This window comes from Fusarium poae, chromosome 2 (assembly GCF_019609905.1).
Source record: "Fusarium poae strain DAOMC 252244 chromosome 2, whole genome shotgun sequence".
In the NCBI taxonomy this organism is placed as follows: domain Eukaryota; kingdom Fungi; phylum Ascomycota; class Sordariomycetes; order Hypocreales; family Nectriaceae; genus Fusarium; species Fusarium poae.
In genome coordinates, this window is record NC_058400.1 from 3,100,709 (window position 1) to 3,126,279 (window position 25,571).

Sequence of the window (25,571 nt, forward strand, 5' to 3'; positions counted from 1 at the left end):
ATACACCCTGTTAGTAATTCAATCTCCAAGCATTCTTGCCAACTCTGCACAGGTAGATATCACTGCAAGCACCGGACAGGGGCAAGTAAAAAATATAGACATTAGGGGATGTTGTATTATCGGGATCGCACTCCTCCTCTGACATAGTATGATGCGCTAAGAAATAGGAAATCCAGCAGCTTCAAATCAAACATTGCCTACAAGACCATGCTTTTCAGTAATTAGCCAACAAGATAACACAAATATGCAACACCTAGCAGGTGAAGCGGTCCCAAGTCTGATAACATTTTTCCTCAATCATAAAATGCACGTGCAATTTCTTGGAATGAAAGACAATGTGTGTAATGGATGCGTGTGGACGCTGTGGGCCAATCCCATACCCCTAGGAAAGGCTGCTTGTACCCAAATAAAACGCCGAGCATAGAATCAATGAAATAATAATCTTTCCCATCAAAAATGGTATCTCAGTGAATGCAAAGAAACGGAAAACGAGCCTTTCGGCTATTGACTCCAGATAGGAGCATGTCGATATGCTGGCGAGTTATAGCTGTGCAGGACCCGGAATGGAGGGTCTGGAGCATACATTCCACCACCCTGGGAGCTTTGCCTACCGTGAGTCGGCTGATTGGGAACGGGGCCAGTGACATATATGTCAGGGTACTGCTGAACCATGTTTGACGCTCCATATACCAGCGCCTGGTTCTGCATCATATAGTTCTGCTGCAATTGCTGGTTGAGAGTGTACATATCCATTGGCGCCCAAGCATGAAGAGATGATTGGGGACGGAGCTGTTGCTGTTGCTGTTGCTGTTGCTGTTGCTGAAGCTGCAGCTCCATCTGTTGTTGCATTTGCATCAATGTAGTGCTGCTTCTCGAGCGTGGCATACCGGGCCCCGGACGCGGCTGTGTTGGTGCCGATACCCGACGATTATGACTCGACTGCGAGATAGCCGGCCCAGTTTGTTGTGTACCGTTGCTCGAATATGACAAAACTCTGGGTTGCTGAACATGAAATCCCGATTGGGGACCCATGCTGTTCCCGGGGCTCATAGCCATGCCTCGGTTCGAGTTACGTGACTCTGCACGGTTGTGCGAGACATGACGGTTCTGGGGTGTCGTTCGACCATAGTCTTGGGGGAGGGAAAGACGCCTGCCAGTAGGTCGAGAGTTGATGGGGAAAGAAGGCGTCATGGAACGGCTGTGCCCTTGCTGTTTACCTCGAGAGGGCTTGACATTTCTGTTTTGCATACTGACAGGAGGTGAGGCTCTTGTTCGTGAGCCTTGTTGAGTCTCCATTTGAGATGGATTAAGCGACATTCGACGATTCGCTGACAGATTTGGTGCTGAGCTATTAGTACGAAGATGAGCCAGCTCGGGCTTGTCTCGTCGCTCTTGCATGGTATTGGTCTTTCGAGTCGGCGAGGGCAAGCTGCCAGAGCTACTAGCAGTTTTCCTGGGCGCCGGGCGAGAGGATCGTGAGCTTACAGCTCGAGTTCCAGAGATAGGTTCAAAATTCTGAGACGATAATTCCATGGCGGTCGAAGGACGTCTCGGGGTTGATTCAGACAAGGAGCCTATTGTAGGGCTGGCATCTGCACTCCTGGAACCAAACATCTGAGCGATGGACCGGCGCCAAGATTGCCGTCGCGACGGTTTTTTTACTGCGAGTTTTTCGATACTCTTGGTTGGATCCTCTTCTTCGAGTCCTGGCGTAATATTGACAGTCTGGCTTTCCACACTCAAGATAGTGTGTAGAGTATCTTTGCTCGGCTCGTTTCGAAGCGTTGATCGTCTAGATCTAGGTCGCGATCTGGAATTAAGACCCAGAGTATTGTTCGGAACACTCTGTTCAACCACAGAGACATCCTCTGTCTTCTTTGACGACCCCTTCTTAAGGGAACCGTTCAGGAAGCGAGAGATCTTACTACCTCCCCGGGTGATGTCGGGGGTTATAGCAGGCAGTTGATCATTATCATCACCCCTTGTCAGGATGCTTGGTGTTGTCGCAGTGCTCGATACTCGTGGCTCGAAACTCCGGGTCGACTTCAGCGATGAGAGGCGCATCCGACTGCTGATAGCAAATGGGGAGAATGGCCTACTGGTCGGGCTTGACGGACTTGTTGGGCAAGTTGAGGCGTCATCATCTGTTAACGACAGAGGAACCTCGAGGTGGATGGGTAACCGGTTACGCGCTTGTGAAGGGACCAAAGACGAAGTGCGCGTCGAGTTTGAGTCCGACGGCGAGCTCATCCCTGAGACGTCCGTATCAAGCCTTTCCGTAGCCATGGTGCTCTTTTCCGTGACACCGGATCTCAAGCTAGGTAATGATCGGAGAGAGACATTGGAACTATAACCACTGTCATTGCGGGACGCGGTCCGCTGCGTTTTCTCAGATGAGGGACTCGGGATGAAGCCACTGTCAGACCTTGTCAACCCTTTAAGCATTTTGTTTTCGAGGTCCAAGTGCATTTTCTTCGGGTCTGGCTTTGAATTTGTGTCTTCCCTTGGATGCACAACCTCGGCAACGGGAAATGAGACAGCATTCCCGTTCCCAGACATTTGGCCATGACCTGTTCTAGATTTGTCTGTATTGCTCAAATGCTCGGCAACAGAGCTCGGAACTTGAGTGGTGACTTTTCCAGGTGTCATTGACCCTGTCTCTGCCGTGTTCAATCCCTCGTTCACCAAATTGGTAGCATTGATGGCTTGCTCATCAAAGTAATCCGCACAAGGGATTGCTAGTGCCGACTCAGATGCCCCTTGTTGTTTGACGTCATTGCCAGGCACTGGAGAATTCACCGGTGCTCCGTTGGTGATGCGCAGAGATCCGAATTTCATCCCACCTAGCTGTTTGTAGTCGGCTTCGACTGGCGTAACGGCTCGGCTTGAAGAATGCGTCTGAGATGGGATTGTGGTAGGCATAGACATACGTCTTGCCATGCCAGACTCGATTGAATTGCGCCGCGATTGACTTGGGGTTGGTGGGAGACTCTTGCGGAAGCTCGACTTGGCTGAGACTGGGGGATTGGAATGGTGTGCTCTGGTTGCTACGCCTGGGATTTGGACGATGGAGCGTCGGCGCATTGGCATGTAGAGAGAAACGTCTGAGTTTGTTCTGCTGATGGACGAGCCCGCAGAATGATAGGCGTAGTTATTGTCATCTGTTACATCCTGGCCGGCCTCGTCAGAATGGATCTTAAATTTGGAGATGATGGGCTCGCTAGGGAGCTTCTCTTTGGCACCAAGAAGCGATTTGGGCTCAGTAGCTCTCGTATTGTAGGCACTAGAGCCGCGCGGTACTGTAACGGGCATGCTATTTTTGAGGCAGTCAGCTCTATTTATCGAAAGGTATAGACACGTTTCACAAACCTATCAGCGCGGGAGAGTGTGCGATAGCCACTTTCCTGGGCCATAGAGCTCGCCCTGGAGTTGTTGACGAAGCTTGGCAACCTTGGAGATTGCTCTGACTGGACCGAGGATCTTCGTGGCATTGGATCACGTCGGGATTCTCTACAAGTAGGAGTTGGCACAGGACTAACACCGTCACTGGCAGGGATGGCTATACCGAGCCCAGGCGCCACCCTCCTCGTGGATGAAGCCTTATTGGGAGTAGGTGGCAGCGATCCAACAAGATACGAGTTGGAGAAGTGCTCACAATGGGGTGTCACGGCAGTAGTAGCGTATGGCAGACCAGCTGCTGTTGTCTGGCTGCAGTGAGGTGGCTTGGATAGTTTCCGATGCCCGCGAGGGGTTTCGGCGGATTGTTCATTGCCCATTGGGCTAAACTGTTTGCACTCCTGGCTCGTGAGATGCTATCGGAAGCAAGAAGTAATGGGTGCTCGGAAGGAAGCGTATGAGGCTCCTCAACGAGCAAAGACGATCGTTCACTGGTACATAGACGCCTCCATGCCGTCAAACATGAACTATCCCGTGTTCTACTCAGGCGTGAGGAAAGATAAGGTGAAGCAACCTGGTGGTGCGTGAAATAGTCGGGACTGGTATTGATTGTAACTGGTATTGTAACTGGTGAAGTCGGTTGGTTCTCGAAACTATAGAGAAGAAAGAAAAGCAAGAGGAAGCTCGAAGATATGAGAGGTGAGGAGAGTAGTAAAAGACAGAGAAGAGGTTGGACGAGGTGGAGTCGAGTTTAAAGATCCATGACAGTTTTGGCGGAGTTGACGGTCGCATGAGGGGAACTCCCGGACAAGGAGAACCTGGTTGTTGAGGTGAGGTATGAGATCCATGTGAGGGGTGAGACCAAACCGAGCAGGGGATGGATCATGTCGAGACGAGACGCGAACATCAACAACAAGCCAGGCCAAGAACAGAATGAAGCAGCCACAGCCAAAGAGGATTAGCTGGTAGACGAACGAGACGGAGAAGAGCGCTGACGTGACAAAAGGCGCAGAAGGGGAGAGCTAGAGCTGCCTCTGTCCCGGAAGAGACGAAATCTGAGTTTCCGCAAGCTTGGACTAGAGGAGAGATGAGATGGATGATTATCGCAGAATACTAGTCTAGTAGTTAGACCATCCATGATATGACGGGAAGAGAGTGGAGGTTTGTTTAGTCTCGGTCCTAGGTAGGCTAGGATAACAACACAGCTAGTTACTCCGCTACGTAGCAGTTAGACTACTAAGGCAGTAGCTAACTAGGTAGGTACCTCCTTCCTACAACCAACAGCTAACAGGTAGGTAGTTAGTAGCTCAGAGCTCGCCTACTTTAACACGACTAAGCCAAGGCGCATCCATCGATACTTCCGATCGTAATACGATTGAGGTGGGCTAGGTTAGCTAGATTGGACGTTTCGACAACCGCCCAAGGGCTGATAGCCAATCAGTTAATCCACTCGACAATTGACTTCGGATAAATCTCCTCGATTCAGAGGCGCCAAGGTTTCATTTCAATGCGTTCCCTAAAAAGATAACAAACATCAATTCTACGCAGAGGCTGACTTGATACCATGACACCAAGGGAATTCGATTGACTACCTAGGATATTCTCTCTGTACATCCATATGTACCTACTACGTGTGCAGGTACACAACTACGTCCTCACTCAGATCATGACCCGTTTGTCATTCGAGGTTACCTCTGAACATTATTCATCTGCTACTCTGATTAGGTTTCTTCCACTTAAGACAAAAAGATTTACGAGGATTGAGTTGCAAAGCCATGCGCGTACATGCGGCAGGCAGCCACAGCCAGCCAAAGCATGCAGTGTCATTCGAATGGCGGAGCAGATCAAGATTTTTTTTGTTTTGTTTTCGGTTGCCATTCCCACACGTGAGAAATTTTGGCAGGAGATTCTTCTGAGTGCAAATTATCATCTTACAGGCGTCAGATCCTTCGTGATTCGAGTTTGACCGCATCAAGGAATTGAGCCCGTCAGAACTCTGTATAGGCATCTATAATACAGCACTGACCACTTGCTATATGACAACACACAGCGCCGCTTTTTCTTATTGCAGGGCTGCTGTTAGCGGACATGCCCCCAGTCTTTCAGTCACTTATTGTCTCGTCCTGTCTTGTTGCAGTTCCATGACGACCGGCCGAAAGCCACCGAATGTTCACTCACTTATGACGGCTGACATGGCGCTGTACAACAATGGGCTGAGTTGCAGCCTGCAGCGTTACTGTACTGCCTTGTCCCGTCATCTGGCCTGTTCATTGCAGGTTTCAATTCTGACTGTCACCTATGGTTGTGGCTGAACAAGAATAAAGTCAAATAAAACACGCAAGCCGTCCGAGCGCCTCTCCCGTGGATACGATGCTGATGCTGTATCATCAGAGGCGATACAGCAACTCATGTTGCAGACCAGCCAACGAGCAACTATCTTGCTAGATACATTGCCAACCGATTCAATACGATATGGATGCATTATGATTTCTTCATGCCGTCATCTCCGTGTGTTGAATAGATAGCAGGTACTAAGTTATTGAATCCAAAGGTACCCATAGCAGTCAACACCGAAACGTACATACAGTCCAAATACACTTACACCGCGTTGCAGACGCACCGACCACATATACCGGAGCGTTTCAAGGGACCTAATTGACAACGTACGATGCGTGTGCAGCCACGCCATGCTCGCGACGACTTTGTTTACAGGCCAATTGGGATGCTTGTTTATCTTGATACTATGTTTTAGAACTCTTGTGTAGGTACATACATACTGTCACTAAATAGTGTGTTTCCATCACTACATCTTATTTGTTGAGTGCGCTAGTCAACTTACTCGTTGCCAATTGTCTACACATGCTTTGGCCAAGATCAGAGAGGCCAACGAATACCACCGAAAAGAGGAGAAGCCGAATTCTATCATGCATTGATTACGACGCCTTTCTCCCCATCGCCATCCCCGGCCCCTCGTAAGCATTATGGCTTGACTGAGCCGCCCGTAAGATGCAGATATTCAATCAAGCTTTCAGACGTGACAGTCGACTATTGAAAGCCAAGTCATAGCATTGCCTAGCACTAGTTTCACCTTGCCTATATGGGCAGCCTGATGATGTGAGTTGAATTAGCCTCCGCTCCCGCTTCCTCATAAAGGCAATTGGCCCAACCTCTTGACTTGATGAACAAAGTCTTGTACTCCGGATGACGTTACACGAAATGAACGAAATGCTTCCAATGTGGGGAGGTGCCATAACTCAAAGGTTCCATCCGTCGGCCGAATGAGACGAGCGGGGGTTGCATTCACACATGGGTTCTGTCAATGCCCAAATATAGCCAAGGAGTTCATACGACTGAGGCTGGGCTTTTGCTTCCCGGCAAATTGTATGTTCATTCCATGGTTTTTTCACAAAATGTTTGCGTCTGTCAAGACTGTTCTCAATCATCAATAGATCGAATGGTACATAGTAGGTGTGCTGCCATACCAGCACTAAAGACAGACGCTTTAATCGAGCACACGATATCACCTCATATTGCTGAAGATAATAGTATTTCGGAAAGTCGTTCATATTCCAATCGAATTCTCCGGGATCGGCATGCAACTGTTCTTTTCCTATCCACAGATCGTCCGAACATCAGCGCCATTGGCCTGTCATGTCCTGTAGCTTATCTCTAGATAAATTGACAAACCCCACGACGGTGATCTTCATCTATTCTGACTTTGGGTAAGCAAACCAAAACTCTCGCCTCTTCTTTAACATGGAATGAGAACCAAACTCTCTATTTTTTGTCCCCGCCGACGTTGCCTTCTATGACTCGGACACGGACGACGATTTCTGGTCCGGATCATGTTTGACAACTCCTTCGGTTCTCGGCTCTCACCCCAAGCCTGATTCATCCCGTACCCTGTCTGGCATTCGGGGCTCGTCTCGGTCGCAAATTGTAGGATCCACATGCAGCTCGGCGGAACCAGCGCGAATATGCCGTACTTTGTCACCGTAACTCAACAACTTCGGGCGAATGGTTTAGTGGTATAATACTCCCTTAGCAAGTTTCTCTTCGAAAGTCTTCCTTCTGGGAGTGGTCCAGGGTTCGATTCCCTGTTCGTCCAACGTAGGTGGTTAAATTCCACCATTCCACATTTTTTGCGATGTCGATTGAATGAACCGGTGACCTTTTCCAAACTCATGTCTGATTTACCCTAGACCCTGCACATTCAAGCATTTCGCATTAATCAAAACTTCATTGTTATATCATGCTATGAATTAATGACAAACACAAAGCGTTGTTACTAAGATATAAATTCGTTTTAACTGGAGATGTCGTTGCAGGTATATCGGCCGCACGATCCTTCATTCACCAATTACCATGGTACACCCACTTCCTCCAATGATTACTTCATGGACCCTTCCTGCGTCAACGTCGATACGTGATCCAGCAGTGTAAACCTGCTTCTGGTCGTCTTCCTCTTGGGGATACCACAATGTCATCGACCCCTGGGTGATCAGATGGGTAGTCAAAGACGCATGAGAATGAGGTGGATAGTGGGTGTTTCTGTCTCAAGGTTAGAATGAAGATGGGGCTTGCGGAGGCTGTGTAGGAGCCTCATTTCCAAAGTGACAGGGCAATTGTGTCAGACGGCAGGGAACATAAATTGAGATGACATACGGGGAATCGCTCCAAGTAACAACACGGTTGAACCCCCAGGCTCGCACTTGTTCTTCGTATTCATTCCTGAAGCTCATGATGCTGCTGCTAGATGTATGTGAGTACTCTGTAGTGCCCAGTAAGAAGGACAAGGCATTATATAGCCACCTGGTTGATGTTGCTTGTGTAGGTCGAGAATGACCAGATGATGTAAAATAGAGGTAAATTACTGAATTTGGGAGTCTGAGAGAGACTGCTGCGTATCTATCTCCCAAGTATTGATGTATTTGGAAGAGTTGACGGTGACGCTGACATTGATGGTATGTTTGACCTATGATCTCATAACAGGTACATAGTACCTACTGCCTTTTAACAGACGGGAGGCGAAGCCATGCCCGGGCTGGTCTCTGGGCGGGGGTCCAGCCGGACCAGGTACGGCTCGCCCATTGACGGGATTGAATTAGTAGGCGATCATCCGACCGTTGATGTCAACGTTGTCGCTACTCCCACTTCTAACAAGAAGGAGTCATCATTTCACCTGAAGTGTCACAGAGATCACAGCCCTGATGCTGCCCAGTCGTTATGCTGCCTCGTTGTAATTGTGGTCAAACACATAAACATTTCAACTAATCTCTCCAATCACATCTTGGCCCCCAAGCCTCCAGGATATAGTCACTCTCAGCCCCAGCTCCGTGTCCAGTCTTACTCCAGCCGTTCCCCTGCTCCCCTAGGGCTGTGCTGCAGGACGCTAGTAGCCCGTCCACTAAAACCTGGGCTCGCCTGCTAGCAAGGTTGTCTGCCCGTCCATCTCCTGGGCCCGGGCCCGCCCAATTTATCGCCTATCAAATGGGGGTGCTGACATCTAATGCAACTATCTAGTCCCTTTTCTTTCCCTTCCCAACTTCCGTCTTACTTATTCATTTGTGCCAAGCCAGAAACACATTTATTCTCGAGATCTTCAACAAAAGTGATCAAGCGTGATTATAAACCGAGAAATTTGATCAGTTGTATATACTGGATGTTTAGCTAGGCCAGCGGGGCATTCTTTTCGCTCCAATGGTTCTGGCCGTTTGACTGTCGCCGATATCGCCCGCTTCAAGTTCTAGTCCGCTCCCAGGAAGTACAACCCGCCATCATGCCTCTATGCGGACTCATAGTATGCAATGTCTCTCTTCCAGCTGTCACACGTGTGTTCGCTAACATGATAATCTAGCGAAGTCGCAGCGCAAAGGGTGACAAGCCCCGGCGCGCGCGCACCATGTCCATCTTTGGCAACTCGAACATTCACGCCATAGATGCTCTTAAGGGCATGGTTCGCTTCACTACCGCTGCCTCTCCAGCTCCCATGCACGGTTGGGACTCAGATACAACGCATAAACCTCTCCCGACCGACGAATGCTCCAGCCAGAACTCGAATGCCCAAGCACCAATCACCAACATCCCCGATATTCATATCACCAATGAGATGTGGGAAACTCTCGATCGTACATATGACGACCTGCGAGGCTCAGAACCTCGACTCTCCAAGGCTAAATTTGCTGAATTTCTTCGAAATGTCCAGGGCGAGAGTGAGAATGCCATCAGCGAACTGTCCAAGGAGGATTATTCGCTAGGCGAATTCAAATACACATGGCATACTGATTTCTCATGGGAAGCTACTGCGCCCCTGCCCGAAAAAGATCTCTCAAAGCCCCTCACAAACTACTTCATCAGTAGTAGTCACAACACATATCTCGTCGGAAATCAACTTGCTTCCTGGAATAGAAGCTCTCCTGAGGCGTATAAGACGGTATGTCGAAAGTATAACTCCATTCCCATTTCAAGTCTTGATCGACTGACGTGAATTCCCAAAAGGTTCTTCTCCGTGGATGTAGATGTATTGAAATCGACGTATGGAACGGTGATACCATTATTCCTACGACAAGTAATAGGTCCACTAAGATCGACCACAAACGTGGATTATCGGGCGAATCGTTTCCGAATGTTGCGACGACCGTAATCGAGAAAGTCGAAGATTATCTTACCGAGAAAGCTGCCAATCGCTCCCGGAGCGGCAGCTTCGGCAGCCGAAGTTCTTCGCCAAGATCGAGTCTCAATCGTCTCCCCCTCGAAACCCGCGAGTCTGGCGATCTTCTTGACGTTGCAAAACCACCCGCGCCCCGCCCAAGGCAGTCTTTCCCTAAGGACGAACCCATAGTAACACATGGATGGACCCTGACTGCTCCATGTGGTTTCAGAGAGGTGTGTCGCGCAGTCGGCGAAGCTGCTTTCGTTGACAATGATCTTCCTATTATTGTCAGTTTGGAGGTACACGCAGACGAAGATCAACAAGAAGTGATGGTCAAAATCATGAAGCAAGAGTGGGGACAGATGCTTGTGGACAAGCCGTTGGACGACATTGGACCGAGAATACAACTCCCAAAGTTGGGCGAATTACGGAAGAAGATTCTTATCAAGGTTAAGAAAGCACCAGCAAAGTTCGTGGTCCCACCCAGCACCATGGATCTCCCTGCTATCTATGCAAACGACGAGGATGCATCTGGCTCCGAGGATGAGCGTCCATCACAACCCGCCGGGCTTTCTCTGTCCGGCTCTAACAGTACCTTTCCTTCCCATACAAAGGCATCCAACGCCAAGGTCAATATATGCGAGAACCTCGGTAAACTGGCCATCTACACGCGCAGTCAGCACTACAAATGCCTTGCGACAAAGGAAGCCAAGATCCCAGCCCACATCTTTTCTATCAGCGAGAACCGAATCCTCGAACTCAATCAGAAACAACACCGTGAGATGTTTGTCCATAACAAGGGGTACTTCATGCGTGCTTTCCCTGCAGGTCGAAGATTTGATAGTTCGAATCCAGACCCAAGCCTCTTCTGGCGGGGCGGTGTTCAGATGGTCGCTATGAACTGGCAGTATCTGGACGAGGGCATGATGCTTAATGAGGGTATGTTTGCGGATGAGCAAGGTTGGGTTTTGAAGCCCGAGGGCTACCAGAGCTCAAACACGTCTGCAGAGACCCAAAGCGAAGCCACCCCGAGTCGTACCATGAACTTGAGAATCACTGTCTTGGCCGGCCAGCACATTCCAATACAGGCTGGCGATGCAGCTGATGCCTGCCGTTCCGCCAGTACCCTCCGTCCGTTGATCAAGGCGGAGCTGCACGTAGACAAGCCGACTGACACTGAACGTGATGGGTATGCGCAAGAGCACAAATACAAAGACAAAACGGACGCCGGCAAGACGGATCATCCAGACTTTGGTCCTCGTGGCTCGCTTCTACAGTTCCTCAATATTCCAAAGGTGGTACAGGAGCTCAGCTTCATCAGGTAAGTTGTCAACACATTCATTCTGTCATATATCGGGTTTGTCGAACCCGTGCCTTACGCTCGGGCCCTTTCCAGTGCTGTAAAGCGTGGTCAAAACCGCAGTTGTGCGTAGATGCACTGAGTCATCATGACGAAGTCAAAGAAATTTCGCAAGATGGTGGTCTGCTTTTCTTGACTGTCACATATGATCAACTGTCGTTCAAGACACGACATGCTTGAGAACACAGGCATCCCGTGCGCAGTAAAGCAGGGTGCACTGCGAATCCGAACGCAGCTAAGGATTCTGGGATGACGAGTCATTCCTTGTCGCTTACTGGTTGCGACACGCTGGTGTCTACCACTGTATCGCATACGGCATATGCAATCTAGGATGATGACTAGTGTTTATCACGCCTGGTCAGCGTTCGCTGTCCAGCGGAACGGGACGAAATGCTTATCACCAACGCTTGCGCGACTCAGTTTGCATAAGAGACTAATGCGATCGTGATTTTAGGTTCAAAGTTGAAGACGATTCATCTAGGCTCGGCAGCTCACCATTGCTTGCCTGGGCTTGCATCCGACTAGATCGCCTACGTCCAGGCTATCGGTTCATCCGACTCATGGACTCTTCGGCCCGCCCCATACCAGGTGGAAAGTTGCTGGTCAGGATCGAGAAGACGCTGCTTTGATCTTTCGTATAGTTCATCCTTGCACATGGTAATGTGCTTTGAACCTCAACTATACCTGTGCATCGTGATGGCCTTTTTGGTGTGGTTGACTCACAACGCAATACACGGCATAACGATGCCGTGCCGCTTTAACACACCTGCTGCTTTACTGCCGATCCCACTCTCCAACAATGTTTCTCCTGCCCCGGCGAACGCTGAGAAGATCACCAGGGAATTTGGCCAACCCTGAAACCAGACATACATACGTTGGCACAACAGCATGCAACTGGACGAATTTTTGTTTAGAGATAACATCGGTTAAGCTGTATTCGTTCTGATATTTATGTGGTATTTAATTTGTAGTTTAAAAAGGTGGTTTGGTTAGATTTAGATAGGAGTTTTGGGATACCCGGGAAAGAAAGAAAACCTTTTCGTCATTACATGTCGTTTCCAAGTGGCTAGCTGAGGAATTGTGACATGGATCAGCGGTCATCTGTTAGCGGTAAAGAAACTCTAACTCAGCTTCCAAAAGGCACATGGGGCATCGACACGAAGTTGCTTTTATCACTTCTGAGAATCCGAACCCGCGGAGGACTCTCTACTCGCGCCCTCGCATGATAGTAACTACCGGGTATCTGCTCAACTCACGTCTTCGTAATTTCAGCTTGTGGCTGAACTATCGCACGGGTTCACACGTTGATCAAGCTTGGATCGATTGGCTTAGCTACCTCCATCTTCACGGCCCTACCTAGTGAACATTGGTTCTTCATAACAGCCGGACAGCCTAGACTACCAATTACCCGCAGGGTCACAGTTGTCAAGTTCAGGTTTAGGTTCCGAACCATTGTCTAGGCCTGCCGGCGACAAGGCTGGAAAACCCTGGTACATAGCATTGCAAGTGTGATACCGACGAACTAACGACTCCAACGGGCACTGGCGTCAACCGTGCATTTCCAACTGTCGCCTCATGTCAGGCTTGGGGATATACGCAAAGATACTACTGATACGAAGTGAACGTAGATTATGGGCTCATGTTATTCGAGTCCACTATGCGTCAAAGTTCATTTTGTATCGTGGTCTCGCTAGGCCATACCACCGCTGTAAATTATCGCCTGTGATATGATATAGTTGCACCGAGTTTAGAAGTAACCCGTTGGCAATCTAGGTACTTCAGCTTGGATAACTAGCCCTAAAGCAACTTGATTGTGGGCTTATGTCGAGGCTATGGCGGCTAATTATTGAAAAGATTACGACACATGCAGTCGGAACACGCAGGATCCGAGCCAGCTTCTCGTGGAAACCGCACAGTTAGATGGGTCATTTCGATCTTGTTTAATCAATTCGTGTTTGTTGTTAGTGGAGAAGGGTGGTAGATAGCAATATGTATCGATATGCATGCAGACTAGGGCCCCTAGGCGAATGCGATCGATAGTCGCCGTCCATCATGAGATCAGGGCATGATGTGCTAGCTGCCTAACATTAGCTGGCTACTGATGCACCTACGTTACCTACCATAGTATCAAAGCTGGCCTAACATTGGACATTAGCACGGACCTGTGTCTCCTACAATTTTGCCATCCTTCGTAGTGTAGCTGGCGTTGTGTCTAGACTAGAAGCCAGTTCCGACTCACACTATCCGACTATCTATGTACACTCAAATACGACATGTCATTTATGGGTGTAGGGTGAAATTTGACCTCGTAGGGAAAAAAGAAGAAGCAAAACTTACAATGGACAAATAATCATAAAAGCCGGGCCTTGCTGATAGCTGTAGAACTTGCAAGCTTGTCTACCTTGTTTATAGTAAGCAATAATCATTCTCTCGTCATTGAAAGCATGAAAACGGAGTTGATTCCGTCTCCCCGTCTTGATGCGGATCCCTCGAGACCTCGGCTGCTCGGACATGATCTCATTCAGTGATCGTGATCCTTATGAATGTACTTTGATATCCTCATTGTCGGTATGGGACTGGTCTTAAAATGTATTGGCCAGGTTTCAGGAGGGGATCAGTCGGATCATCCAGGGGTAAGAGTCGCTTAATACGGTCTGCTAAAAAATAATGCTATATACAGTTAAAGAATTGTGGCTGCACCGTGGTGATCCCGTGATGATGCTTGTCTGTGGTTGTTGCGGGGTTTGTCTTGATATAAGATGATGGCGTATGGCTCAGAAACTCGCTGGCGTGGCTACTAGCTAATGTCTAGTGACAGATCGGATCTTCAGGACTTCCTTGCACAGGCCACGGGGTGTCAAAGAGAGAGAGCGTTTGGTGGGCCAATGACTAGCCTTGCTTTCTTGCCCTGATGTCTTAACAAGGGAGGGATCTAGGTTGTTGTTAAATGCGAACGAATGCAAAACAAAAAGCCACTTCCGCTATCTCAACACTCCAAAATGCGTACTGCTTGCTACCTACTGCCTGGGGTGGGTAACTAGGTAGTCAGTCACCCAACCACTAGGTTGCTAACCTGTTCAACGTTGCGGGCTTGCGTGGACGGATTTTGAGATGCAAGTCAACTAAGACAGTTGCAGGATGCCTCGGCAATGTCAGCTATCATCAACAGTTAATGTAAGGGTTCCTAGTGGATAGGCCATTAATGCCCTACCGCTTCTTATTAACAACTCGCGGTTGGCTTCCATGGTAAACCTCTATCGGCCAGTCTGTTCTTTTGCTGAACCAGAGGGGCTGGATACAAAAAGCAACATTTACGTGTATATATATGCGCTCTGAATGGTTAGCTGACGAGATTGGTGGATTTTGACAAAAGAAAAGTGCCCGTAGTACTCCCTCCCATTGGCAGATGACCATGCAACCCGTTTGTTCAGATGGTTCGAGAACTTAACTGTTGTTGACAGCTTTCTAGCGGTGAGCCATTCGGAAACCCATACCTTAAGTAGATCAACGATACGAGGCATTGCAAAAGACTGGATGCGGCAGTGGTTTCGCCCATAACACAAGCTCCGCTCAATGTGTGTATATTTTTTTAATTATGATTACTGATCGTGCATACCCATCTTTCTGGGTGGATATCGTGGTCTTGGTAGATCAATTCTCGGGGTGGCACAAAAAAGGTGCGAATGTGATTTTGTTTGTAGTTGCTTTGGGGAAGGAGATCAACAAATGGTTCAAAATAATGTTGTGTTGGTTGATAATGCTGTCCATGCTCGCCAGGCCTCCTGAAGCAGAGAAATCGGGCCAATGAAGAATTGCCCAAGCCAAATACCGGATGGGTCGATCGTGGCTTGTGGGGGTGCATCTGAAAATCAGTACCAATAGGACACCCAGGACCCTTTTCAGAGTGTTTCCGTGCCTCATGAGAGGTTGTATCATGTGGGACAATGTCGGGATATTGAGATACTGGATCGTCGGTACTGTAGGGAAGCCTTCATCATTCTCAGACATCGAATCTGACTCACATATGCATATGCCCCTGTGCAACGCAAGTTGACAGCTGATGGCGTCACCAGCAAGGTTTGCCGGTCTAATAAAAAGCAACAAACATGCGGCATCTCATACGAGCAAAAGTCGCGAAAGTCTCCAGTACATGTTATGTATGCATGTATGTAGGAGGTAGGTAGAACAGCACTTTCAAGTCATGCCATATGATGAATTGGTCGACGGTTGATTACCATTTGATAACTTGTTGACCGGAATAGCGAAATGACATCTGGGATAAATCGTCAAATAAATCACAGCATCCAGATACAGATACAGAGACTCGAATACTATCAGGAGCTGGTATCCGTAAAATTGAGTTTAATCATTACAGTAGGTAGTCAAGGTGGAATCGACTGACTAGCAATGAAAGGGGCGAGGGGCTTTGGCATGGCTACATACCTACCTGGAAAAGAAAAGGCAACTGTCACTTGCTAGACAAAACAAGGGTAAGAACGATATCCAGTTCATTGCGGTCACCCCTGCCTAAGCGAGATGTAATGAGATCCTGAAATATTTTAATATTTTCCTTTTCTCTCCTCCCTTAGTAATCTGAGAGCACCTTTTTATTGACAATGGAGGCTGAAAAAGTGCTTGGGCATTGTTTTACATCGATAAACTCATCTATTCATAAGTCGGATGAACTTTGAAAACGAGTTGATTCAGACAAACCGTTTAAGGTCGTGGCGAAGCTAGAGTACCCTACCTAGTACCTAGTATTCGGTGGGGGCCCGTTCACACTAAAGACTGTGCATACATACATAGATAGGTAGTGAGCCGGTGATGGACAGTATGAACTCGACTAACACTTTCATGAAATGGCGCTGTGGATTTATCTTCTGATACATTAGTTTGTCAATCTGGGGACTGGTTAAGACGTAGAAACGGGAGCTAAAATGCCTGACTCCATAGCCCCATTTCAAATTGTCGAGCTTATGGGATATCATTGGAAGAGTTTCAAGAGCTTCTTTTGCACATACCTCACGACCTGCATGCTATGAGGTAGCTTGGATTTGGCGTGCGTGCTTGGACCAGGGAATGTTGTAGTATTGGATACGAATACAGTGAAGAAAAACCACTATCCGTACTAATAGCTTGATTATCTGGTTCTCAGATATTCTACTTTTCTTTCATTTATTAGAATAGAACACTGGCACGATCTGCAATGAGGCGTATGCAATGCACGATGCGACGGGAAGGCAATCGAAAGCTACCATGGACTCGGGATGTGGATTGGTTACTTCATTCCTTGGGTTCTGTAAGTACCTACCCCGGGAATTTCATAGAAAGATCCCCAATTCTACCTGCATAACAGGTACTGAGTACACTCTTGCGTCCATGTCAAAGCCCGGCAACCCACAAGGAAGGCGGCCGAAGCGTGCGGCTTCCATTCTTCCTCGACACTGTAATGTTGTGGTGGCTTGTTGGTAGGCTTGTAGCGGCACTTGGCGGCTCAATTGCCGATTAGATCCAATGCAATGCAAGGCAAACAGCTGGCCAATCCAAACTGCAGCCCTCTCCAGTCACAAGTACTAGGTAACAGGAAGCCCGTGGGTATGGCACACTACTAACATACTAACCTTCTGATGTAGGCAGGTACGGCGACAACGACAGTTTCATACCTAACCAATGGCCGTACTAGGAGTACCTATCTTAGTAGTGGAAAGCAGGGCGGAAGGATTCATCCTGCCTGTATCGTAACCCTTTCTTTCCACTGTATTGCTTCTTCCTGCCTACACTAACGTCTCTCGACCAACTAACTCCACTGTCTCCATCGCTCTACTCCCCATCCTACGCCGAATTATTATTATCAAGTGTTAACGATTCGCAACCATGGTCCCAAATGAACGCACAAAACTTTTTTGCTTTGTCTTACTGACGGACAAACCCCGTCGAGGAACATACATGCATGCTGCAAACCTTGCGTTGCACAGCAGTCAAGGGTAACACGACCCTCTAATAATATAATTTCTGTTTTCAGATTTTGACGTCTTCCCAAGTATTCATCTCCAAACCCGACATTTTTCGGCCCAGGATCTACAGTTACCTGCGAGAGGTCTCCTACTAACCTTTGATGTTGGAAACAATTGTACATACGGCACGGAATTGTGGACACAGCGCCAGCAGGCCGGTGAGATAGCTTGACGCACTGCCCGGCGATCGTTCCAACAGTATGTGTAGTACCTTGGGTGTAAGGGAGAGAGGGCAGTGAGCCGGCCCTGGCGCGGCATCTGACTGCGCTGCTTTAGACTGACCTCAGAAGAGGAGGAAGGAGGTCCGGGAGGGTCCATCATTCCAGAGCCCTGGTGCCCGCCAAGGCCTGGGGTTTTGGCCGTAGTGTTGGTAGTGGATGGGATGGGCGACTGGGGTGTTAGATCGTGTTTGTTAGGGAAATTTCCTTTGATCTTCAGATTTACTATTACCACTGCGCATACGCCGCACAGACTCTCTATACGAATCTTCTGTTGTCCCTACTCAGGCGGACGGTTTTTAGCCTGGATACCACCTTCGAGACCTTTTACCTGAAAGCCAAGCCGCTTAAGTGTATCCCCTGAACCCGATCACAATTCAGTCGCCAACAAGCAAGTCAGCGCCGGAGGTTCCTTGTCGTTGCGACCCTCGAGGAAACGAGCAGTCATAACATTGCTTTTCCCTGTGTCGACGCCAAGTTCCAACAGAGAGTACACCCACCCCCCTGTCATGGCCGATTAGGCACTCAATCACCGGTCCGGTCTATCCTTACCAAACAAAGGCTTTTTCTGCACTGGCCAAGCTAAATTTTGTATTGAACTGATTTGCTCGACAGTCAATTATACATACCTAAGCATGCCAAAACAAGAGTAATTCAGCACATTAGACGTCAACTTGATTAATTAGCAGTGAATTGGGTGACTGGCTCGTCCCTTGGAACAAGGACGACATGTTTCGGCACCATTGTTGATCACCGAACGTCGAGGTCAAAGTTAACACCAAAAGAAAGGATGCAACAAAAGACCCCACCTCCATCGACTTGGCCCACAGTGTCTGTCCTTCAAGGGCGGCGCCACGCAACTCCCTGGCAGGCAATGACAGCTTCAGTCTTGCAGAAAGCCGATGTGACAGGTCTCATACTACCACCGCTGGGCCCCAGCGCCCACCGAGACTACAGCCTGTCTGTGCCTACCGATCGCCGAGAGGATGGAAGCATCATCCTTGTGTTAGTGTATTGCGTACCTGTCTTGTCTCGAGAAATCCCCGTGCTTTGTTCTTGGACCCCTTGATCCTGCCCTTCTCAGCCCTCCCAATCCTTTCATAAGTTACGCTATCGCCAGTCTTGGGTTGATCTCAGAAACCATAAATCCCATCCAACCTTCCACGTACACCAAGCAGTGCACATTTCTAAACCTCAAGGTTCTTATATATTGTTCTTCGACTTTGTATCATACCACATTATCACACGCAACCTGCTTCTTCAAACTTGACCGTCTCTACTCAAGGACAGCATTCACCAGTACCATGCCTCAATCTTTGTTTCCCTTGCCTCCTGTGCTATTTCAATACGACCAAGAACTTGTTACAGTCTTGCCAGAAACTGGATCATGTTCTTCAACGGAAACACATAGCTTATGTTCTAAGCACACAACCTTGGAACTATCACCAGTCCTGTCCTTCGGCTTTAGATCCCAAAAAGTACCGGGGACTCGCTGTCCGACCTGCGCTCTAGCAGGTAAAGAAGTATGGGTTATTCCAGGCCGTGCCTGCGGCTATTGCGGAACTCCCTGTGTTGATTAAGAATCGCAAAACAGTCAAAGTAAGTCTTTTTAGTTCCCCAAATATGAAAACGTCACTAAACATACTCTAGTGACTGATATAATATTTTCTAGCTGATGCGCTCGGCAACCTGGATGTGCAAGTTCGTTCAATATATGTCGTCAGGTGGTAACTACAGGATTTGAAGACCCCAAATCAGTCAAAAAGCAATGGAGCATAATAAGAGTAACCGGATTGACAAGACGTTGTTGGTTAGAATGACGAGTTACGCCAAGATGAAAATGGCGATGATCGCAATAGAGGGTTGGTAAGCTTACACTATGGAGTTGACGGCTTCATGCGATCTGATGGCACAAACAAACTTATGTCTGCTCTCTCGGCATTTGAGAGCAGATGCCACAAAAAGTCAGTGTGCTTTTTCACGAATGGACATATCGTCCCGTGAGATGCGCCATGTGTCTGCGACTCGATTACGTTCAAACTTGCGAAACACGAGTCAAGTCAATCTACAATGCCGTGGCTGAGCTGATATATGACTGGAGGATGGGGCTTATGCACCGTATACCAGGGCGATGTTACCAGCATGTTGGGGGTGTATTGGTCACTGACCTGCGTCAGCCACACAGTCTTGCAGGATCTCCATGGGACAAAACGCATGAGATGCATGAGATGATCGAGTGGTTAACCGATCGGATTGACAGCAGGGATCTGACGACCAACCGCATCAGCCATACACAACGAATTATTGCATGAGTATTCCATGTATTATGATTCTCACTATGACAAAACTATTTCCCAATAATTTATGTAATCTTATAAAATATTCCTTCTTCACAATAACAAGCATGTACAATGGACTGCGCGACTTCAAACTTGTGACTGCTCGTATTCTCACCCCTGCAAGCCCCGTTACAGTTTGAATGTGTAAGTAGGTAGCTGCGAGACAACGGAGAATACATTTCGGTATTGTCTGATCGTCTTTCCATTACCTATGTCAATGACTCTTGGCATTGGCCCAGGCGTGAGAGTAAACTGAGACATGCTGGAGGTCTAGACTCTCGACACGGCATAACCAACAATCTTCACTGAATGACTCGAGTGACGCAACAGGATTTTCGCGCTGACAGGTGCTTGTTTGTTAGACATGCCCGGTCCGGGCATCGTCAGTCGCTACCCCTGCCCAAGGGCATAAGTCCAGCCCGTCTGTTCAGAACTACGCAAGGGATGACTCGAGAATGCATCACGAATGTGACATGGCACAAAAATTATATTGTAGCGAGAGATGACGAACCCTGAATGCTAGATGTCCCTTATAAGATCGAGGACAGTATGTCGGAACTGCCTAGGTAAGTTCAAGACATTGAGGTCCGGGCTCGGGCTTGGACTCGGGTCGCCGTGTCCATGCAAAAATGCCGGCCGTCGGATTAGCCCGGCTCCGGAAGGTGGACCAGCGCCAGTTCCTGCGGTTCCTGGTGAATGAAATTGGATTGATCTGACTGGCTAAACAGCCGCGGGAAGGGACCCCACCAAAATCCGCCAAACGCTTGTCACATCTCCCGCCCCCGCCCCCTCTCTTCCGAGAAACCACAACGGCCTTTCAGTTTGTTTCAATTGCCTCGCCTGAATTCGTCTTGAACCTTCCGGATTACCTTATCAACAGTCCCTGCCGCCTCTGGCTCGATAAGCTACGCGTGTCATCTTCGAACAAGCCTGGCCGTGCTATTCTCTTTGTGGCAAGGAACAGCACTGCAGGGCCCGATTTGTCTTGGCTCAGTTCGGCTTATTTTGCTTTGCTCGGCTTGACCTTGCTTTGCTCTGCCCGAGGCGAGGCAAGGGGTGTACCAGACGAAGGCCTCGGACCCAATGGCGGCCACTGAACAGAATGGCATCGACATTCTTTGCGATGCCGCTGGCTCGGACATGCTGCTTTCATCGCTCTTCTCCCTAGCAACACCCGTTCCCGTCCCCGACCAGCACCAAAGAATCCAGCCGCCTTTTCAGCAGGAACAACATGAACTGCAGCACTCTCTACCGCCATCGTCACCCTCGAAGCATCAGCTCTTCCAACAGCAGCTCGATCCCGCCCTGAGACAGACTCCGGGGGAAATACTCCAGAGAACCCCATCTGCACTTCCCTCGAAGCGAAAACTCTCCGATGCGTCTACGTCGTCGCCGTCTCACGTTTGCCATATTTGCCGCCGTGTTTATGAACGAGCCGATCACTTGACAAGGCATCTCAGGTCCCACGAAAATGCCCGGCCGTACCAATGCACTCGCTGCCCCAAACGCTTCAATCGCGCCGATCTCTTAACACGGCACGAAACTACCCACGACCGAGACGGTGCCGCCAAAGATCGTCCTTTTATCAGAAGGAGCGATCGCGCTGCTGAGGCATGTCTTAATTGCGCAGCATCCAAGGCAAAATGCGAGGATCAGAAGCCATGCAGTCGCTGTCGTAGCAAGAGCTTGGCATGCCAGATGCCAGCGAGACGAGGGAATCAGTACCGGACGTCAGAGTCTCAGGTTGGCATGTCCCCCTCGGAGAGCGCAATGATGGCTTCGGCTGGTGGAAACGATTGCCAGGTATATACCGCTGGTGATGCTGCTTATGCTTTATCACAGTCGGCTATCACTAACCAAGAACATGCAATTGATACTGCTTTGGAATACACTAGCGCTTCGTTCATCAGCGCGCCGAGTTACGAAGATGGACCAGAGGAGTCTATATGCTTTGCAATGTCGCAAAAACTGTTTCCAGACTTTGGATTTTCCTGGGATGTAGACTTTGGATCGCTCAAGGTGCCGCGATCTGATGCGAATGAACGAAGCTCCGATTCTGGGAACGGAGCCAAGCGTTCCCGCCAATACCGTAAAGATGCGACGTCGGAAAATATATCCCTTCGACGTTCGGCGTGGGCAATCAACTCTAAGACCAACAGACAAGCAGGGAGCTTAGCACTTCGCTCGGACGTAGTCTCATCTCACTCACGGGATAGCTTGTTTGCCATGCTCCTTGCTAACAACCCTACCCCACACCGAGTACCCTCATTCCCATCAGCCGAGCTACTGAATTACATGATTGAAACGCATTTTGCAGTCGAGGATCCTAAAAGCGAGAGCTTCATTCACAGATCTTCTTTGGATCTGGTAACAACCAGCCTTGACCTTATCTCTGCCATTGTCTCAAATGGAGCTACTTACATCTCCAGTCCTGCAATATGGCACTTTGGCCTAGCCCTTCACGAGCTCACTTCGGGCATGATCAAAAAGGTATGTCTTGGAGACAGCAGCCCGAAACATATTATGTCTCGGCATAACAGGAGAGGGACGAGTCAGCTAAATATTGATAGCTGGAATCATCGTCTGTAGCGGCACGGGACATGACACTCCTCCAAGCCTCTATGCTTCATCTGGAAACTGGACAATGGAGCGGATTCAACCGGCAAACAGCGGCAGCAGAAATCGCTGCTCCTCAGCTGTTGATTGTGAGTCTGCTGTGATGTCGATTCCTGATAGGTAGACTGATATTGAGTAGTCGCTTCGAAGAACCGGTAGAACGAGCTTTACGTCAGACACAAATATTCATACGCCTGACACTGGCGATTCTCCTGAAATACTGGAGTCGAAATGGCGAAACTTCATTACAATCGAATCCTGCAAAAGGTTCTTCATACGACTATTGCCGAGCTTAATGGTGTACTGACTAGGGATTACAGACTAGCCATTCGTGCGTTTTTATACGATGTGCAGACATCGATTTTATTGTGGAAAGGGCCTATGCTTGCGTACAGTGAGCTTGACTTTGCGCTCCCCGCAGCTCATGACCTCTGGAAGGCCAGCACTCCGCAAGCATGGTGGGAATTGAGCTCGGTCAAGGGGCCTTTGCCTGCTGGTGATGTCCCAAGACTTTCGGATATTAGGGATTGCATGTCTTTTGTGACCGAAACTAATGCCTGGGTGGATATCGAGACTTGCTGTAAAGCTGCCCTCCATGGGCTGTGGGGGCAAGTATGGGCCTATCGTTGTGCAATTGCTCCCTTCCATAGCTCGACTTCAGATCACTCCGGCTCTGATACTCCTCTGTGGACACAGACCCTCTACCAAAGCCTTTATAGTGACCTGCGAAGATTTTCGGACAAGGTCAAAGAACTGCGGACTTTCAGCCCCGGGCTTCTGCTCCTTTCGGAATTGTTTATGATGATCCTTCATGTCTCGCTAGATGATGTGCAGCGACTTGCAGGTAGGAAGGGCGAAGAGGAGTCACGAAGAGCTGCGCAATTATTGGAAAAGACCTGGTTGTCTAGACAAGAGTCTCGGTATGCTGTTTGGCATGCTGGACAGGTTCTTCGATACGCCGAGGAGTATCAGCCAACGGGACTGCGAGGATTCAACGCCATGGTCGTGTATCTTGCTAGTCTGACTCTGTGGGCATATGGTCTGGTCTCTCAACAGTCAACGAACGACTACAAAGAGACAGGCGATGACACGGTTTCACTCAACGGATCGGAGACCGGAGAGTTGACGACCTTCTTGGAAACTGGCCAGGGGACACCGTCACTGGCGTCTCCAGGGGGCGTGCGCTCTCAGTTGGAGCTGTCGAATTGTGCGGCAGTCTTGTCGCTGTGTCGACTCATCTTTCGACAAAACTACCCTACGACCAACGAAGCCATGCCTCCGCTTATCGAAGGGTTGTGTCGACAACTTGGTGACTTGCAATCTAGAGTTGATGGCCAAATGGCAATGAAGACATTCTAGGTGAAGATGTAGGAGGAGAAGGGAATGGCGTGCCTGTTTTTTGATTGAATTTACAACAAAAGTGACTTATCTTTTGTTCTCACGTATATCGAGTTAGCGAAGGAGTTTGCAAGAAGGGGTAAAATCATACAAACAAGGACAAATGCGTGTATATCCAGCCATGGTAGAGTGGCATTACATTCAGAATTGACGACATCTATTTTATGCAGAGAAATAATGAAATACAGTTGTTTTGGCAGTTAGTGAGTGTTCAAGGCTCGGGAAGATACAAATACGACAATTGATAAAGCAAGGCGGTTAAAGGCAACGTGAGAGTGCAGCCTTACTGTTATACCGTCTTGATGCTACCACACTGCATTGTTCCGAGAGAATCTAGAACACTTACTTATCTACGTGCCTGAGATGGAAATAGATGCGAACACATGTGGCCTGATGTACAGTACCTACAGTAACAGTGCCGGGATATTCGATCTTTGGTGTTTGGGATTCAAACTCGATTGGATATGAAGAGTGGAAACAGATTATCCCACCAATCTTGTCCAATACATGAAAGTTGGAGAATTGACAGGGCAAGGACAGGCGAGGCTAGGTCGTGGGGGCGGGGTAGAAGCTAGGTACCTAGCTAAAGTCGGACTTTAACCTTGGCCAACATGTTAGATGCTATTTGGATCAGTCAGTTGCTGATATTAGTAAGTGGTGACCGACCAAGGCAAGAATCTATTGTGTTTGTGTTAATTGCGGCATAAGTCAACGGAAAAACGCGGGGGTCAAGAGCGGAATCAGACAAAGCTGTCTACCTATCTGGAGTACCTACATTTATAAAACGGTGCAAAATGATTGGTCTATCTGTGTTAATAATACGGAATCAAACCTCCAACTGTCGTGTCGGGGCGGGGATATATCCTTATGAGCCGCTCCCCCGCGTTTAAACTGACCCGTATGCAACCGTCTGCATCTCTTTGTCCTTGACAACTAATCTTTACTTTATTTCTACCTCATCCAACCCTACCTAGTTATCTGAAAACCGCCTCCTCTGGCATTTCTCCGAACCCCTTCTGCAAGATTGTATATGAGCTCCAGATTTGTCCGGGCTTTCACTCTATCCTTTTCACCAACTTTATATCACCCTTTTATCTCCAAAAACATATCAAGACCTTTCACTCAAACTACCATCGTCAAAATGGCCAACCGCGTGCACCGCATCACCATGTTCAAGCTTCCCAGCAAGGACGACCAGGCTAAACTATTGGACCAATACCACAAGCTCGACGCCGCTCAGCAAAAGGTGACTTCTTCCCCATTCATCTCATTTGCAAGTGTATTCTAATCATTTCCCAGGACGGCAAACCTTATATTCTCTCCATGGTTGTTGGTGCCGCTGATGAGGATGCTCGATCTCAAGGATACACCTTTGTATCAAAGACTGAGTTCGCCAGCATGGATGATATGAAGTACTACGACAATGGTTGCCAGGCTCACCAGGATCTCAAAGACTTTGTCAAGGGTAACCTCAGCCCTGAGGGGGTCATGACTGTTTACTTTAAGCCTCAGGCTATTGGTGGTGCTGATCACTCTTCGAAATGATAGACGGAATGAAGTAAACTAAATATGATTACT

The 25,571-nt window shown here is 48.6% G+C and overlaps 5 protein-coding genes and 1 non-coding gene across 6 annotated transcripts; 4 read left to right on the plus strand and 2 right to left on the minus strand.

The window, feature by feature from the left end:
• Window positions 1-501: 501 nt before the first annotated feature.
• Window positions 502-3,776, minus strand: FPOAC1_004919 (uncharacterized protein; the record flags this gene model as incomplete). The annotated part of the gene is made up of 2 exons (XM_044849456.1): window positions 502-3,313; window positions 3,370-3,776. 2 exons carry the CDS (start codon window positions 3,774-3,776, stop codon window positions 502-504), a joined length of 3,219 nt encoding a protein of 1,072 aa, XP_044708166.1.
• A 3,631-nt stretch (window positions 3,777-7,407) lies between these two features.
• On the plus strand, window positions 7,408-7,504 carry FPOAC1_004920. Its single transcript has one exon. It is a non-coding gene; the product is annotated as a tRNA-Ala (tRNA).
• A 241-nt stretch (window positions 7,505-7,745) lies between these two features.
• Window positions 7,746-8,138, minus strand: FPOAC1_004921 (uncharacterized protein; the record flags this gene model as incomplete). The annotated part of the gene is made up of 2 exons (XM_044849457.1): window positions 7,746-7,947; window positions 8,062-8,138. 2 exons carry the CDS (start codon window positions 8,136-8,138, stop codon window positions 7,746-7,748), a joined length of 279 nt encoding a protein of 92 aa, XP_044708167.1.
• A 1,037-nt stretch (window positions 8,139-9,175) lies between these two features.
• FPOAC1_004922 (uncharacterized protein) lies at window positions 9,176-11,373 on the plus strand (the record flags this gene model as incomplete). Its single annotated transcript, XM_044849458.1, has 3 exons — window positions 9,176-9,196; window positions 9,254-9,829; window positions 9,895-11,373. The coding sequence occupies 3 exons, from the start codon at window positions 9,176-9,178 to the stop codon at window positions 11,371-11,373; spliced, it is 2,076 nt and encodes a 691-aa protein (XP_044708168.1).
• Window positions 11,374-21,062: 9,689 nt separating this feature from the next.
• On the plus strand, window positions 21,063-23,954 carry FPOAC1_004923 (uncharacterized protein; the record flags this gene model as incomplete). The annotated part of the gene is made up of 4 exons (XM_044849459.1): window positions 21,063-22,469; window positions 22,550-22,684; window positions 22,735-22,862; window positions 22,916-23,954. 4 exons carry the CDS (start codon window positions 21,063-21,065, stop codon window positions 23,952-23,954), a joined length of 2,709 nt encoding a protein of 902 aa, XP_044708169.1.
• Window positions 23,955-25,134: 1,180 nt separating this feature from the next.
• On the plus strand, window positions 25,135-25,538 carry FPOAC1_004924 (uncharacterized protein; the record flags this gene model as incomplete). The annotated part of the gene is made up of 2 exons (XM_044849460.1): window positions 25,135-25,239; window positions 25,293-25,538. The coding sequence occupies 2 exons, from the start codon at window positions 25,135-25,137 to the stop codon at window positions 25,536-25,538; spliced, it is 351 nt and encodes a 116-aa protein (XP_044708170.1).
• Window positions 25,539-25,571: the final 33 nt, after the last annotated feature.